General features: G+C 43.0%; 1 protein-coding gene across 1 annotated transcript in view; it reads left to right on the forward strand.

Annotated features, from left to right (window-relative positions):
- Nucleotides 1-17,493, forward strand: part of DCC (DCC netrin 1 receptor) — a 436,443-nt gene that overhangs the window by 370,640 nt on the left and 48,310 nt on the right. The window contains exons 14-15 of the mRNA XM_068424420.1: nt 1,271-1,381; nt 6,316-6,510. Of these exons, the coding sequence (XP_068280521.1) occupies nt 1,271-1,381; nt 6,316-6,510 (306 nt within the window). The remainder of the gene's footprint in view (nt 1-1,270; nt 1,382-6,315; nt 6,511-17,493) is intronic.

Below are 17,493 nucleotides of genomic sequence, written 5' to 3' on the forward strand. Positions count from 1 at the left end.
CACATGCAGGAGCGTTGCGGTAATTGATTTCTGGTGGCTTTAGCCACAGAGGAAAATGTCTGTTTCTGAATTCGTGCTTGTTTCTTAATATTGGTAAGACTTTATTTTTCTTTTTGCCTGAACTGTGTGCTCTGAAGTTAATCAGGAGAACTGGAAAGCAAAATGCACTTCAGTTGCTACCCTAGTGCCTAACCTGCAAGTTTTCACAGAATCACAGAATCAACCAGGTTGGAAGAGCCCTCTGGGATCATCGAGTCCAACCGTTGCCCTGACACCACCCTGTCAACTAGACCAGGGCACTGAGTGCCATGTCCAGTCTTTTCTTAAACCCCTCCAGAGATGGGGACTCCACCACCTCCCTGGGCAGCCCCTTCCAGTGTCTAATGACCCTTGCTGAAAATAAATTCTTCCTAATGTCCAATTATTTTTGTATGTATGAACACACCCAATGGGAATTACGACCCAAACAAGTCCTGGGCCAGTGCAACCCTCAATCAATTTTTGAAGCTTTTTGGTCAAAAATGTCTTTTCCCACGTGACTCTTGACCTTCCCCCAGAGCTCTTCTGCTGTGCCCCTGCCCAGGCGCCCGCTCAGAGGGTGCTGCCCATCCAATGGCATCCTGGCCTCTATTAGGAAAAGATGTTGAGGTGTTGGAGTGAGTCCAGAGGAGGGCGACCAAGCTGGTGAAGGGTCTGGAGGGTCTGAGCTATGAGGAACGGCTGAGGGAGCTGGGGGTGTTTAGCCTGGAAAAGAGGAGGCCCAGAGGTGACCTTAGTGCAGTCTACAACTACCTGAAGGGAGGGTGTAGTGAAGTGGGAGTCGGCCTCTTCTCCCAGGCAACCAGCGATAGAACAAGAGGACACAGCCTCAAGCTTGGCCAGGGGAGTTTCAGGTTGGCCATTAGGAAGCATTTCTTCTCAGCAAGGGTCATTAGCCATTGGAAGGGGCTGCCCAGGGAGGTGGTGGAGTCCCCATCTCTGGAGGTGTTGAAGAAAAGCCTGGACATGGCCCTTAGTGCCATGGTCTAGTTGCCATGGTGGTGTCAGGGCAAGGGTTGGACTCGATGATCCCAGAGGGCTCTTCCAACCTGGTTGATTCTGTGATTCTGTGTGATTTTATATATTTCCTTACAAGCAAACCCAGTGGGCTGTTACTAGAGATTTCATCTTACACAAAATCTGTTGCAAACTCTGGTGTTGTCATTAATTTGGGTTTTTCTTTCATCATCTTTCTGTATGATTTTTATTTGCTTTTTTTTTTTATTAACAGGACTTGAGAAAGGAAGCCAGTACAGTTTCCAGGTGGCTGCCATGACAGTGAATGGGACGGGCCCCCCCTCGGACTGGTACACAGCAGAAACACCCGAGAACGATCTCGACGGTAAATGCATCTCTTAAAAGCTGTTGTTTCCAAAAGCCACGTAGCTGAGGGCTGTCACTGCCCTTGTCACCCAGGCGTGTGGCCAAAGTTAGGGTGAGATGCCCAGGGTCTAAACACCCACCACCAGATGTTTTCTTATACTCCTGGATCCCAAATGCCTTGCGTTCATCACCAGGACCAAGGAGTCTTTGTTAAAATAATTCTGTGTCAGAATTTAACTCCTGAGCATCGTGGCTGTTTGCAAGCGTGTGAAGGGAATCTGTAACTTCATAAGTGATCAACATAATCAGTGAAAGCCTGGACATGGCACTTAGTGCCATGATCTAGTTGCCACGGTGGTGCCAGGGCAACGGTTGGACTCGATGATCCCTGAGGTCTCTTCCAACCTGGGTGATTCTGTGAAAGAAACAATGAAAACGATGCCAACAATCCTAATAATTCACTAAACCAATATTCAAATCGATCAAATCCTGTTTCCCAGCCTTTGTTTGCTGATGTTAGAAATGCAGGTTGGCAACGAAGCTGAATAATTAGTGAAAGATGACGGGGGTGCAGATACCTGCAAACTGTGGGCTGTATAAATCAGTGCAGATGCTGACACAAAAGGGAAGAAAAACACTGAAATGAAAGGGTTCGATAAAATGCCTGGGATGTTTGAAGTAGGGAAGGAATAAAAGGCGAGTAATGAAAAAAATCTACCTAAAATAAATTAAACGTAGTGCAAATCAAATGGAACAAAGAGTCTGACAGATGGAAGTCACGGCACAGCTACAGCCAATCCCTAAGAAGCAAAGACGTAGTAGAAAGGAGGTGAATAGAAAATAAAAGGAAACTGATGAAAATTGCTCTGATTTTTAAAACAAAATAAGTCACCTGGAAAGGATCAAAGGCAAACTGGATGAAAGAATAAATAAATAATCAGTTTAAATGCACCACAGGACTTGATGTTGCGTTTCTTTTGACTGGCCGCGTTTCCTTATGATCTCAAAATCAGCCTGTGCAAATTGAAGACTTTCTGCCTTGCCTGATGTCCAAATGCAATTTTCCAGCAGCCTGGGAGCGACCGCAGTGCACGGCATGCCAAATGGGAGAACCAGGGCCTCTGGTTTCACATCAAGATTTTAGAGGAGAGGTGACGCTTGTAGACACATTGTGACTACACCAACGGATCACAACATGCTGTGGTGCATGATGATGTCTTTCTAATTAGGAATAGTGTTTCCAGCCTGTCTAGGGAAGTGATGGTCCCTCTGTTCTCAGCACTGGTGAGGCCACACCTTGAATCCTGTGTCCAGTTGTGGGCCCCGCACTTCAAGAGAGATGTTGAGGTGTTGGAGCGAGTGCAGAGGAGGGCGACCAAGCTGGGGAAGGGTCTGGAGGGTCTGAGCTATGAGGAGCGGCTGAGGGAGCTGGGGGTGTTTAGCCTGGAGAAGAGGAGGCTCAGAGGTGACCTTAGTGCAGCCTACAACTACCTGAAGGGAGGTTGTAGTGCAGTGGGAGTCGGCCTCTTCTCCCAGGCAACCAGCGCTAGGACAAGAGGACACAGCCTCAAGCTTGGCCAGGGGAGGTTCAGGTTGGCCATTAGGAAGCATTTCTTCTCAGCAAGGGTCATTAGCCATTGGAAGGGGCTGCCCAGGGAGGTGGTGGAGTCCCCATCTCTGGAGGGGTTTAAGAAAAGCCTGGCCATGGCACTTAGTGCCATGGTCTAGTTGCCATGGTGGTGTCAGGGCAATGGTTGGACTCGATGATCCCAGAGGTCTCTTCCAACCTGGTTGACTCTGTGATTCTGTAATTATGCTTTGGGTAGTTTCTCTTGCTTTCACTCAAAAGCCTGGTTGACATCAGCAACACAAAGACAAACAGCATCCTGGAGAAGGGCGTCGACTCCCACTAGATATTCATTTTAATTAGTGTGTTTTGTTCAAGTGATTAGAATTCCAATCATAGCTGCTTCTTCAGGGTTCCCCAGAAAGCTCGCGTGCCTTTACTGACAGCTGGGAAGGTTTTAAATATTTATTTTAAGCCTCAAATTTTGTGCTTTAAAAAGAAAAAAAAATTGAATTTGAAAGCAGCGCTTTCCCCAAAGGGTCTGATGGAAATAGCTTGAGCAAGGATGCAGGAGAAACTCTAGCAAAGGTGTCCTCCAGGAGAATGGGTTTGCTCAAGTGACCCAAATGTAAAGAGTTTTTCAAGCTTGACAGTGGAGTTGGGGACTTTAATTAGCACCAAGTGCAATATTCCCTGGATGGAAGACATGGAAGCCATCATGTAGAAACACAATGATGGACTCAGGGACACGTGTGAGCAGACGTGGCATCCCAGGAGATGTCATGCCAGCGACACAGAACTTCAGCGTCCTAATTGTGCGTAGGGGAAGAGAGTAAGGAACGTAGCACCAAGAAATCTGGTTTTGTGGGCAGATCTCATGAGGAATTCTCCTCTTGCTGGTCTGTGGGGCTGGTTGACATCCATAGCTCGTGTGTCTGAGCACAGCATTTGCTTACAAGTACCCAACGATTTCCCTACGTGAGAGCAAGTGATAAAGCTCTTGGTGCAGTTAAGAGGGGGACTCAGGATGAAGAACTCATTTGACACCTCATGGAGGAGAATGGAATCTCAAGGTTGCTTCTCAGAAGTAGTTCTGGCATCATGTTCAAGCCCAGGAGAAACCAAAGTCAATGTGTTGGTCTGGAACTGCAAGGAAATGGCCTGAGAAAGAAAGGAGGAATGAGAGATACACGTTTTGCTCCTGGAAATCAGCAGAGCCATAAGGGCTGGATGGTCCAGTTCCCTGAAGAATTGATGGATTTCAATGTTTGGCTGGATGTTATGTTTGGCAGAAGACCTTATGGTGGAAAACATAAAGAGAACCAAAAAATACTTTGTTTGAGGGGGGAAAAAAATAGTTGATTTTGACATTTAACTTGGTACTTTGGGTTGTGAATACACGACACAAATTCCAAAATTCAGAGCTGTTTCAGAATAAGAAAAGTGGTTTTTCTAGAAGATGTCTGAAAGTAAAGCTAATGAAAATGTAATTAAAATTGTTTTATACAGAAATTAAAGTTGCTTTATACAGAAATTAAAGTTGCTTTATATAGAAAGCTGTCCCTGTGGCAGGGGGGTTGGAACTAGATGGTCTTTAAGGTGCCTTCCAACCCAACCCATTCTATAATTCTATGATTTTAAGTAAAAAAAAATGAATCTTCAAAAAATATCTGTGTTTATAAAAAGTCACTATTCCAAGAATAATTCAAAAATGTTGTTCACCTCAGCCTCATTTTAGACATTTAATTCCCAAGAAGGGTACAAGAAGTTCAACTGTCTTTTGCTTTTTGAAAGAAGTCGTGATTTAGCTCCGAAACGCTTGAATCTCATCTTTGAATGGTTTGAAATAAAGAATATGAAATGTTTGAATATAGTTGGAGCTTAAATGGCTGCCTAGAGGTGTGTGCAATCGAAATCCCTGTGTTGTGTCAGATGGAAAAATTCTCATTTGAAGGCAACGCTTCTTTGGATGCTCTCATCTTTGCTGCTTGAGAATTGCTGCTTTCGGGACGTTTGAGGAATCGCAGCGTCGCTGCAGTTCTCCAGCTTCTTATTTTAAGGCATTAAAATGTGATTTTGTCTTTGGGGCTTGTAAGAAATGCTTGTGTCGTTTGTTTTTCAAACAGCGCTGTTGAGGAATAGCTGCTCAAGTAACTTTTCTTCATTAAAGCAAAGTTTGGGAGTGAAGTGGGGGTAAACGGTGCAATACTGGTGCAATGTGTCTCTTCTTTTTGTGAGCAGCGACTTTGCAGTGAATTTTCGTCAACCTTTAAGCCAGACCCATGGTTTGAAATTTTCAGGAGTTGAATGCAAAGGACTTCTAAAGTCGCTGGGTGGTTCAGACTGGTAATGGACTGAGCAGCCTTCCCTGGAGCAACAGGTTTTTCAGAGTCCTCTAATGCGTCGTAAGAATTTATCTCAAAGCACCTACCAAGGACACTGGTTATTGAAACGTGTTAATTCTTCTTTTTATGACCTTTTCCAAGGTTTACAGTGGGAATGCTTCACAACTCGGAAGTGTCTTTTGTTGGAGTTTACATCATCTTGCGTTATTACTGGGTTTTTTTCTGCCTCCTTGTTGCCTCCCGTCTAAGCTTTCATCTATTATATTGCAAGCCTTTTTATTGGGGGAAAAATAGGAACTTGTCTCTTTCTGCTCTCAAAAAGACAAGTTACTGTGCAGCTCCTCTGAAGAGACTTGTGATATGGTAGTTAGTGGGTAAACTCAAACAAAAGGCATTTACTCATTTTACTTTGCAGTAAAATTAGGCTTGTAGAAGGCAAATCGACTCTGATTAATTACTGCTTAATGAATTTTACCTAGGAACAGCTGTAAATAAAATATCTTATTCTATTATTTTCTTTTTGAAATGTTGGTGTCTTATTTAAAGCAGCTTCAAAGCAAGAGATGCATGGCCAGGAGTTAAAATTCAGTTCGTGTTTTCATGGGAAAGAGACAGATTATTGCCAGAATATACTAGTATATCACTAAAAAAAGGAAACCTTTGTCTTAAATAATCTGTGAGCACAAAGACAACTCATAAAATCACCTGTCAGGAGCCTGCTGAACTTGTAAATAGAGCAGGGCAGAGAAAAGCTGTGCTGACAATTCTCTTGCAGGTCGTCTTTCATTTTTCTGCATCATTTTAAATCGTGCCCTTACGCTGAAGGTGGAAGGTACTAGATTTCTGTTTAAAACAGGACAAGGTATATCAGTGCTCTTGGAAGGGAAGGATGTAGCTCAGAAATTAAATTGCATGTAAGCTCTGCATGTAACTCTGGGGCAGCTGGTTGGTGTTTTTGTGCAAATATTTGAATCTAAACTCAAACCTTGAGTGGAATATTGACTGATACTTTTCTCTATTTTCTTTTTTTTTTAATCCCAGAATCTCAGGTTCCTGACCAGCCAAGCTCTCTCCATGTCAGGCCCTTGACAACAAGCATCGTCATGAGTTGGACCCCGCCGCTGAACCCCAACATCGTCGTCCGCGGGTACATCATCGGCTACGGCGTCGGCAGTCCGTACGCTGAGACCGTGCGGGTGGACAGTAAACAGCGTTATTATTCCATTGAAAATTTGGGTGAGTGTTGTCATTCATTTCATTTCATGCCAAGAGATTCCTCTGAGATTATACTTTTGTAGGTTTATTTTCAAGCTATTGCTGGTGCTTCCTTTATACGTTGCTTTCTTCGGCTGTCTACATTCCATTTTACATTCGGTCTTGCCTTCAAAACTCTGGATACTCTCAAATACGTCCCATTTCTTTGATGAAATGCTCATTTTATTCAGTAAATCTTATTCATCTCTTCAGTAAATCATGTGGTCCTAGTACTGACTCCCACTTGTGCAGAGAGCTGGACCTAAAGATGTTATTCCTCAGGCTGGCCCCCGCGTTTTTGAATTTAATGGCAGTCACAAACCTCCTGCTTAGTGTCTGTCAAAACGGTGCCAAGAGAGACGTGGTCATTCATTATTCATGGCACAGCCTCTGTGACACTTCATCTAAATTCACAGCGTGGTACACGGGGACCTGGATCCTTCCAGTGGTGACGGACCGTTCTAGCACTGGGAAAACAGTTCAAAGTTTAAAGGAAGTCCAAAAGTTTAATGATTTCCTCGTCGATTCTTCTTTAGCTCTTTTATTCCAGGTACAAACGGTAAGTTTTCTGCTTGGTAATCTGGGAGTGATCAGATATTACAGAAGATTCATTAAGTTGGTGCATTGGGGTGCACAACCACACTAATTATCTCAGTTCTACAGGACCAAAACTCTCTGATATCTGGGGACACTTTTATTTAGAATTGATATTTTACAGGGCTGTGAAACTGCATCGTCCAACCTTTTTGCTGTTTCCTCGGGGAAACCTGGAGAGCAGAATAAACTGGTTTTACTCTTCCTCAAACAGCTTCTCCACAGCCAGTTGTATATTTCATGATGGGGGTATTTGCGAAGAGCCATGCAGAAACACTCCCAAATATTCAGTGGGTCCTACAGAAATGATTTGATAATGTTTTGGGCCAAGTGTGAAGTTACTATGCAAAGTGGAAAGATTTCTGACTGGACTATGGAAGAAATTGTGTGGAATATAAAGATAAAAGCTATTACTAATGAATGTCTGTGTCTAATAACTTATGGTCAGGATTAAAGGCAAAATACTTCTTGTTTTTTATTCCAAAAGGGATTTAAATTCTCCCAAGCCTATTTGAAGTTGTTTCATATCTTTAATGAGTTTTCTGTTGAGTCTTTCACCACTGTTGACCCTGAAGTACTAAAAAAGAAAATTATATGGACAGAGCTACCTATGCCAACGTGCTTTGGTTTTGGCAACAGCTAAGGAGGAGATGCCTACACAGCTCAATTTTATACTTTCCTAATGGTCAGCTCTCCCTAAAAGTGTCTTAATTAACAACCAGAGAAAGGTTTTGAGTTTTGTGAAGCTTTAGCATTTGTTTTCCTTTAGGTATTAAATGACCAGTGAGTATATTTGCTCATAGGACCTCTGATAGCCACTACCATCAGGTGGAAGATATGCTAGGAGCAACTTGCAGGTGCAAAAGCCTTCTCACAGGGTAACTACACTTGGTATTTGTGGGATGCTGATGGTGTACTTCAGCTATTAGAGCTGTTTCTGTGGATTAAAAGGCTTCTCCTATATTCTTAGCTGTGCTGGCAGGCAGAAATACATAGAAAGTCCAGCAAGTCAGGGAGGATGTTTCACTAATCTACTTTAATTAAAGAAGTAACACTCAGACATCTAGAAAATGTCAAGAAACTGTTGAGTTTCAATATTTAGTATCAAATATTTAGTTACAAATAATTCAATCACTGAAATAATGTTGGGGGGTTTTTTTGGCTGAACATCCTCCAACAGACTGATTTTTTGTGAAAGTTATTAATTATTCAAATGGAAAATCTCTTTTCATTGTACGTTTTTTGGTTTGATTGCAAATATTGAACCGTGAGTAACTTAATTGTTGTCCAGATAAGCCGCGTGCATCTGGTCCCTGACTGGATAAGGATACAAGCACCTTGGTCACAAATCCCATTTTGAATTCGACTTCTCAGAACATTCACGTATTCAGCTTTGCAAATCAACTGCCATGAATAATTGCACTCATTAAATGCCATCATTTAAATATCCACAAAAAAATGAACCCCAGAGGAATGTGACCAGGGGCCCAGAGAAAGCTTTTAAAAAATTAGAACAGTTGCCAACACTTCCTACATTATTCACCCGCTTTATTAGAAACCATTACATGGAAATTACACAAAACGATGAGGCAGGATTCTTTTCCTAGTTAAAATACTGTTTTCAATAAGGTTATGAATCAAAATGTGCTGCTGGCAGGAATGAGGGGAAAAAATAGACATTATGTGGACTCATCCCACCTGTTGTAAAATTTCCTATGAAACCTAGGCATGAGGGGTAAACACTATCTTAAACGTAATATCCCAAAGTGACAACGAAGTGTGATACCTAAATAAATGCTGAACTTCAGCGAGTTTTTCTCTCCCCTCCAAAGACCTCATCCCTTTTGATCCTCGTGGCTTTCAGCGATCGCTTCCTCTTGGCTCCGCAGCTCTCCTTTGTCTCGTTAGACAGGGAGTGCAGAGAGGTCACCACACTTCGCCTGACTCCAGCCTGTGATGTATCTAGCTGAAAAAATTGGGGGTTTGCAGCCTCCCGAGGTTCACTGCAGGTCTTCTTTTCATTGTTCCTTTGTATGCTGTGTTGAAGCACACTGCAAAGTGATGTATCATTTAGATTCTAGAGTGGTAGATACTGTCATTAAAGAGCTATCAGATTTATTTGACATCAGCTGCCTGTCAGAAACTCTGACTCTCATTTACAGTCACCATTTTCACACGCAGATGCCCAAACCCGATAATTCAGGTCCATGTCAGGCATTATTTTACTGCTAGAAGCTCATGCTGGAGTCCTGAGAGAAATGACGGTGAAGAACGCTGCCATCCCTAGCAGTGTTCAAGGCCAGGTTGGATGGGGCTTGGAGCAACCTGGTCTAGTGGAAGGTGTCCCTGCTGTGGCAGGGGGTTGGAACTGGACAGTCTTTAAGGTCCCTCCCAACCCAAACCAATCCATGATTCTTTGAAGAACTAGAGCCGTGCCAGGTTGAACAGGGATGTGAAACACCCTGACACCCTGCACAAAAGCACCTCCTGGACATCTTTCCAAAGACCTTACGGTTGAGAGATTGAGAAGAGTGGGTCGTATCAGCCCATGTTACTTCTCAATCAACCAGGTTGGAAGAGCCCTCTGGGCTCATCGAGTCCAACCATTGCCCTGACACCACCATGGCAACTAGACACCAATATGCCCAAGTCATATGGCAGCTTTTCATCACATTTCAGGTCCTTAATTGGTTGCTTCCTTCAAGTAAAACTTCTTTAATGCCTGAATCAGCCTGTACCTGAGTTGTTACAGCACTTGTGTGAGTAGTGCACTTCAGCTACTGAATAAATCACTTCAAAAACATGAAGAAAAGTACTCAATCTTTCATAATAGTGATTGAGAACTTTATTCTGGGTGATGATCACCTTGAATACAGCTATATAGAGGTAACACTTGTACTCTAGGCTGAATTAGAGTGATTTTCTCATGACTGAGTGGTCATATTGCCTTGGAGACACTCTCCACAGGTGCAAAAGAATATAAGAATATCCAGAGACTTCAGCTTTGTCAGTGAAGAATTTGTTGGATTTTCTTTCTGCAGTGTGTGAAAGGTAGTTGCTGTCAGTCTCATAAATTACAGGAGTAAACATCCCCTGCTCTGATTCAACCTTTTCTGTGACAGAGAAATCCGTGCTTGACTGACTCTCAAAGGAATAATTCTAAGAAGGAGACCCCCTTCTAGTGAGCCGCTTCATTTTCTTTTCTATTTTTTTAACATATTTTTTTAACTCATTGCTTGTGATTATAATTTGCAAGGTACAGGTTAGGAGGTGATCTGCTAGAGAGCAGCTCCGTGGAGAAGGACCTTGGAGTCCTGGTGGACAACAAGTTACCCATGGGACAGCAAAGTGCCCTTGGGGCCAAGAAGGCCAATGGGATCCTGGGGTGCATTAAGAAGAGTGTGTCCAGCAGATCGAGGGAGGTCCTCCTCCCCCTCTACTCTACCCTGGTCAGACCTCACCTGGAGTATTGCATTCAGTTCTGGGCTCCCCAGTTCAAGAGGGACAGAGATCTACTGGAGAGAGTCCAACAGAGGGCTACGAGGATGATGAAGGGACTGGAACAGCTGCCTTAGGAGGAAAGGTTGAGAGACCTGGGGCTTTTGAGTCTGGAGAAGAGAAGACTGAGAGGGGATCTGATTAATGGGTATAAATAGATGAGGGCTGGGTGTCAAGAGGAAAGGGGCAACCTCTTGTCACTTGTGCCCTGCGATAGGCCAAGGGGCAATGGATGCAAGCTGGAGCACAGGAAGTTCAACCTCAACATGAGGAAGAACTTCTTTACTGTAAGGGTTACAGAGCACTGGAACAGGCTGCCCAGAGAGGTTGTGGAGTCTCCTTCTCTGGAGACTTTCCAGCCCCGTCTGGATGCGTTCCTGTGTGACCTGCCCTAGATTGGTCCTGCTTTGGCAGGGGGTTGGACTCGATGATCTCCAGAGGTCCCTTCCAACCCCTGACATTCTATGATTCTATGATTTGCGAGATCATAAAGCTGTATTTTATATTAATGTATTGGAAAAATGAAACATGGTCAATTTATCGTAGCGTATTCCAATACGTTAACAACATTATTATGTCATTCTGGGATATTTTGATAACTCATTGTAGGATATTTTAATAACTCACTGGAATAAGAGGAGTAGGTAGGAGGCTGGCATGAGAAGGGTGGTAGGCTGGGTGTAAGGAGACCTGGAGGGTGACCATTAGCCTCCCAGTGCTGCACGCTGTGGCCTCTGCTTTCGCTGTCTGTGACATCCCAAGAGCAAAAATGCTTTAAAAAACTATTTGAATAAAAATAATAGAATAATCCTGCAGCTGATGACGGGGTGTTTGCACCACGTGAGAGAAAGCAGAAAGGTGCAGACTTGAAAACCTGAGTCTCAGTGTTAAGCTGATCAGGAAAGGTGCCTCTGGCACCCGAATAATGTTTCCATCTGTCAAATGCCCTAAGTCTTTCCATGGGAAAATGTGTATAAAAATGACCCTTTACAGATATTTAAACCATTTAAAAACTAAATATGATGGGAAAGCTGTACCTCCTTTAGCCTGGAGAAGAGGAGGCTCAGAGGTGACCTTATTGCAGTCTACAACTACCTGAAGGGAGGTTGTAGTTAAGTGGGAGTCGGCCTCTTCTCCCAGGCAACTAGCGCTAGGACAAGACGACACAGCCTCAAGCTTGACCAGGGGAGGTTCAGGTTGGCCCTTTGGAAACATTTCTTCTCAGCAAGGGTCATTAGCCATTGGAAGGGGCTGCCCAGGGAGGTGGTGGAGTCCCCATCTCTGGAGGTGTTCAAAAAAAGCCTGGACATGGCACTTAGTGCCATGGTCTAGTTGCCATGGTGGTGTCAGGGCAATGGTTGGACTCGATGATCCCAGAGGGCTCTTCCAACCTGATTGACTCTGTGTGAATTAAAGTCTTACAGAAATGTGGACTTTCTTCTTCAGAGCACATCCCTTCCTCCTCCCTTCTGTATATGAGAACACAAGAACAAGCCTAATTTTAGAAAGAATTTTTTAAGTCCAGGTGCCTTTATGTGACCTAAGAAAAAGCTTCATTCATCTCCCCGAGCGTGTAGGGATTCACATGCACCCTCTTGAAAGAGTTTGATTGGGAAGCTGGAGTGCACGTCTTGAAATATTACGTTCGTGTCTCTTTTTAACTCGAACCTTTGATCCTCCTGGCCCAGCAATGAAAGCGAAGTGCATAATACGCAGCGAAATCTAGCAAAGCCTTTTCAAAGTTACTCCCTCTCCTCCCATCAAGCCTGAAGCTCCACACGTCTGAAAAGTTGAAGCTCCGAAGAGAAAAATCTAACGGATGTGAGCAGTTTCTGCTTTAATTAGTAGTTGGGAGAATTAGAGCTACAGTATGAATAATAAGATACTAACAACTTACACCGGTAAGTGATTTTCTAACGCTGAAGGGTCTCGCCTCGTCTATATGGACCGGCGTCAAGGGCTCTATACGGTACGGCGAGAGATCAGCAGCCGGGTGGGTTTGTCTTTGGTTTTGTCTACTCTTCAGGTGATGCACTAGAGTTTTGGATGGCACAAATCACAGAATCAATGAGGTTGGAAGAGCCCTCTGGGCTCATCGAGTCCAACCGTTGCCCTGACACCACCATGGCAACTAGACCATGGCACTAAGTGCCATGGCCAGGCTTTTCGGATCCTTGAGTTGGAATGAGGTTGGAAGAGCCCTCTGGGCTCATCGAGGCCAACCATTGCCCTGACACCACCGTGTCAACTAGACCATGGCACTAAGTGCCATGTCCAGGCTTTTCGGATCCTTGAGTTGGAATGAGGTTGGAAGAGCCCTCTGGGCTCATCGAGGCCAACCATTGCCCTGACACCACCGTGTCAACTAGACCATGGCACTAAGTGCCATGTCCAGGCTTTTCGGATCCTTGACTTGGAATGAGGTTGGAAGAGCCCTCTGGGCTCATCGAGTCCAACCGTTGCCCTGACACCACCATGGCAACTAGACCTTAGTGCCATGTCCAGGCTTTTCGGATCCTTGAGTTACTCAAAGCATAAAACTTAAAAACCCCCCCAAAACCCAACAATTCCAGGTGACTAGAAGTGAAGATAAAGCTTTTATATCTGAATTTATATTTTAACAAACGTACCAGTAGGAATACAAAGGATTCCATCCAATTCACCTAACTGCAGATCAGATTAAATTTGACCCTTAAACGTAGATGAGGCAAAAAAGGATTTTGTTTTATTGCGAAGGGAGAGAAAGAAGGTTCTTCATTTCCTTTAATCTTTGCAGATGACAGTTGTGGATTATAACAAAGACATGAAAGGGAACCAAAAAGCTTTTTAATGTCCTTTTGGGTTGTTGTCTTTGCATTTTTAATACAAAATGGAGCAGGGAAAATCAAACAAAAATATGTTAAATTTTATGCGTCTCGCTGTTTCCTTCATAGATCACATTAAAGCACAACACTAACAAGTAAAGGTACTTTAAGACTCCAGGGACTGTTCATTTTCTTTCTTGCCTTTGAAAACTGACAGTCATTTAAAGAATGCTGCCATTTCTGCAAATAACTTCATGCAACAATTTTCTTTCATTTCTCCCTAATTTTGCTTTCTTACGGAGTATGGAGAAATTGCTCCCAAGCAAAGGGTCACTTTGTGATCCGTGGGTTATTTACATGATAAACAAGTCTTGCATAACTCCCCCAAATCAGATAGTGTGTGGATTTTAAGAGTGTCCTTGTATTAAAGTGAATTTTAGCCTGCCCGTAGACCTACGTGTAGGAATCTGCTCATCCACTGGTTGACTTTCTGTAAGGCATTTTTGTTCACACCTCCGTTCTCCAGCTGTAAAAAAATAGCTGAACAGGCTGACAAAATATTTAGGATCTCTTGACAACAGCTGGAAAAGAAGAGCTGAATATTTCCCTTCTTCTTTGGTAAAGAACCAAAAGCCTGAGAATAACTCTTCATCCCAAATTATAGTATAAATAATACCGATAGCCAAGAATTATATTGGTGAATGATGAATATTGGTCAACATTCATTCATCAACCAAAAAAAAAAAAGGAAGCTTTCTGCCAGGCTTATTTTTTGGGGAACATGACAGATAAAACACTGTTTTGCCTTCTGGAGCATCACTCAGTTGCCGATGCCAAGGAGATCGGAACAGCTACGTGACCCAGGCTTATAGATGCACGTTTGCTTGGATGAAAGACTCTTTACAAAGGAAAACACAACCTCATAGTGCAACTTTCATCATGATTTTTTGTGTAGAAGTGCCTGAAGAAACCCCACACACAAGTTAACCCTCCTGGTACATTAATGGTGGTGTCCTCTGATGTCAGGCAGCATCTCAAGTCATGGCTATTCATTTTTTATTCATTTGTCCATATGTCTTACACTTCCTTTTCTGCTACACTACTTTTCTCCTGAGTTTGGCTGCATTTGGAACATCAATAACAAATGTCTGTGATAACGCAGAGGGATTTTTTTTGTTGTTGTTCCACATCCCTACCGCCACGGCGTGCACTGAGCTTGCAATGCACCGCGGGAGTTGTAAAGGTTCACGTCTCCGCAGGAGACAAGACCTATTTCTAAGCATGTTCAAATTACAGTCTTTGCTTAAAAAAAAATAGAAAAAGCCCTGCACGCTTTGATATAATGCACACAGGACGTAGCTCACGAGAGAAATCAGCAAGCAGGCATGATATATGATGAGGTGACATCTTAAAACCAACTGTAAATATGGATTTGCTGTTCATCTCCTGAACTACATTAAAATAAAAGCACTTAACACATTCTCATTATAAATTATCTTTGCTCTGTTAAACACTAGTGTTTTAGAAGTTAAATATTTCCAGAATCATCCTGAGTACCTATAAATACACAAGCACCCCCAGAATAGTGAGGCACATCATTGTCATCCAGCTGCAGCAACATCTTTTGGTGCCATGACCTTCACTGGTTCACTGCAGGGTCACGTCCTCCCTGCGCTCACCCAAAGGCACTGTGACTCCAGTAGGTCTGTGTTGACTTCTTGGGATGATTCACTGAGACATGTCTTGCCAAGGACACAGCCTGTGAGAAGAAGTTGCAGTCTCCAACTACCTGAAGGGTGGTTGTAGTAGAGTGGGAGGCGGCCTCTTCTCCCAGGCAACTAGCGATAGGACAAGAGGCTGACTTCTGAGCACCTTCAAGGAACCTCTCTGGACCCTGCCTAAGTGCTTAACAACCCTCAAAAGGGTTGGGGAAAGGAAGGGGAGTCTCCTTCTCTGGAGATATTCAAAACCTGCCTGGACGCAACCCTGTGCAACATGCTCTGGGTGACTCTGCTTTGGCAGGGGGTTGGAGTAGATGATCTCCAGAGGTTCCTTCCAACCCTTAACCATTCTGTGATTCTGTGAACTTACCTTTATTGCTGTTCTATTGGCTACATTGCATTAGAAGAACTTCAGATGTTCTTAAGTGCAAGATGGGATGAGCAACGTTTTCATGGTGATCAGGAGACCCCATCTTAGCTCCAGCTCTCCCAGGGTACCAAACTGTGGAGCGCTCTGCAGGTCCCTCATGTCAGGTAATTGTGCAAGTGGGAAACAAGAAGAGGACTTGAGAATGAACTTTTATTTGAGAGAGAAAGGGGCTGATCTGGAAAATCAGCTGAGTGTGCTACTCTCTTTGTAACACTGTAGTTTAAGGCGAGGAACTTTCCTTGGGTTGGAGTCCACATCTAGTTGCCAAGCATTTATTTTCTATTTAAAGAGGAAATTAAATTATACATGAAAACTCAACATTTGTCAAAAGACCCCATGTAATGGCTGTAGAGATGTCACAATTTTACCATCTTAAAGAAGAAAATAACTTGAATAAGTTACTATTTGTTGATTATTTTCTTTCCAGTAACATCTGTCAGTAGAAGAAATCGATTTTGTTCATGCTTAGTTTGAACTTCTTGTACTTTTTTTTTTATTTAAGTTGAAGTGCAGAATACAACTTTATTTCCAGAGCATGTTCCACACCAACACTGACATGGGGATTCTTGGCTGATGCCCTAATTAAAGCTGAATTCTTTGCTCAGCTTCTTCAAAGGCAAGAAGAGATTTCTTCTGCCAGGAAAAAAAAAAAATCATGTAATTCTCTTCTTCTCCTGCTCCAGAATAGCAAATACAAATGGTAACATCATTCTTAGAGAGTTGTGTTCCTCACTGGGATGAATGGGCATCGGCAGCAGCCCAAATTAATGACCTGAATTTTTCTTGTTTTTAACAGAAAACTGCAGATCACGTCCTTATCCCAATCTTAGCTCATTTTTGCAAATGTCCTTACCCAGCCTAGTTAAAAACCTAAATCATTTGTCAATCTGTTCAATTTATAAAATTTGATGGGCTCTATATTGTGCTATATGGGCAGTTGTAATGAAGTATGTACTATATAATCTTTGTTTTTAAATTTTCCCTGAACTTATGGCATTTTTCCACCTAATTTATCAATTTCCGTGAGTATATTCTTCATGACAGGGTGGTGTCAGGGTAATGGTTGGACTCGATGATCCCAGAGGTCTCTTCCAACCTGGTTGATTCTGTGATTCTGTAATAGTAAATCACTCATTTTGCTTATTCATTATTGGGAATTCGCGATATATTTTGATTAGATGTGACAGTTCGATGGTGTTTTGGGGGTTTTGACACTAATTTCTAGAATTGGCTTTCTCGAGTAACCTTTCACATTTAAAAAAATCAGTGTTCAGGGTGACATTCTTCTCTGACTAATGCCTTGTTATTTAAAATCGAAGCCAAGTGACGTCCAGACATCTGTGCTCTGGCCATATCAGCGGAGATAACGTACGTAGAGGCTGATTCATCTTATTTTTCTTAAATACCTGTCTTAGCAGGGGATGTATTGTCCTACAGAGGTGCTTGTCTCTCCAGTTGCTATAGGGACAGCCCTTATAAACTAAACCACGTGCTTAACTTATAGAAAGCAATAGGATGAATACACTGTCCATCCCTGTATGTCCTCCTCGATATAGTCACTGAGTTCACTGCTGGTAGTAGCAACTACCTGGTACGTCTCAAGGTCCTAAAACTTAATCTTTTGGTATTTTTCCCTGTGTTTCCCAAAGTCTGCCCTAGTGAATGGGCTGTATTAACCCCTTACATCACTGCCAGACATCATTCAAAATTCCTAAATAGACACAACAGCCAGGATGTGGGTGGAAGGAAGAGATGGAGTCGGTCTCAACTGTGCATAGGAATTTATTTTTCTTCTGCAGAAACTACTGAATGTGACATTATTAAACTCTCAGCTAAGTAATGACTTTGTGTCTCAATCAATAAATCTTCATGTGGCATCTGGAGAGTTACAACACTTAGTTAAATTATAAATTAAAAG

Source organism: Nyctibius grandis (genome assembly GCF_013368605.1).
Source record: "Nyctibius grandis isolate bNycGra1 chromosome W unlocalized genomic scaffold, bNycGra1.pri SUPER_W_unloc_2, whole genome shotgun sequence".
Classification (NCBI taxonomy): domain Eukaryota; kingdom Metazoa; phylum Chordata; class Aves; order Nyctibiiformes; family Nyctibiidae; genus Nyctibius; species Nyctibius grandis.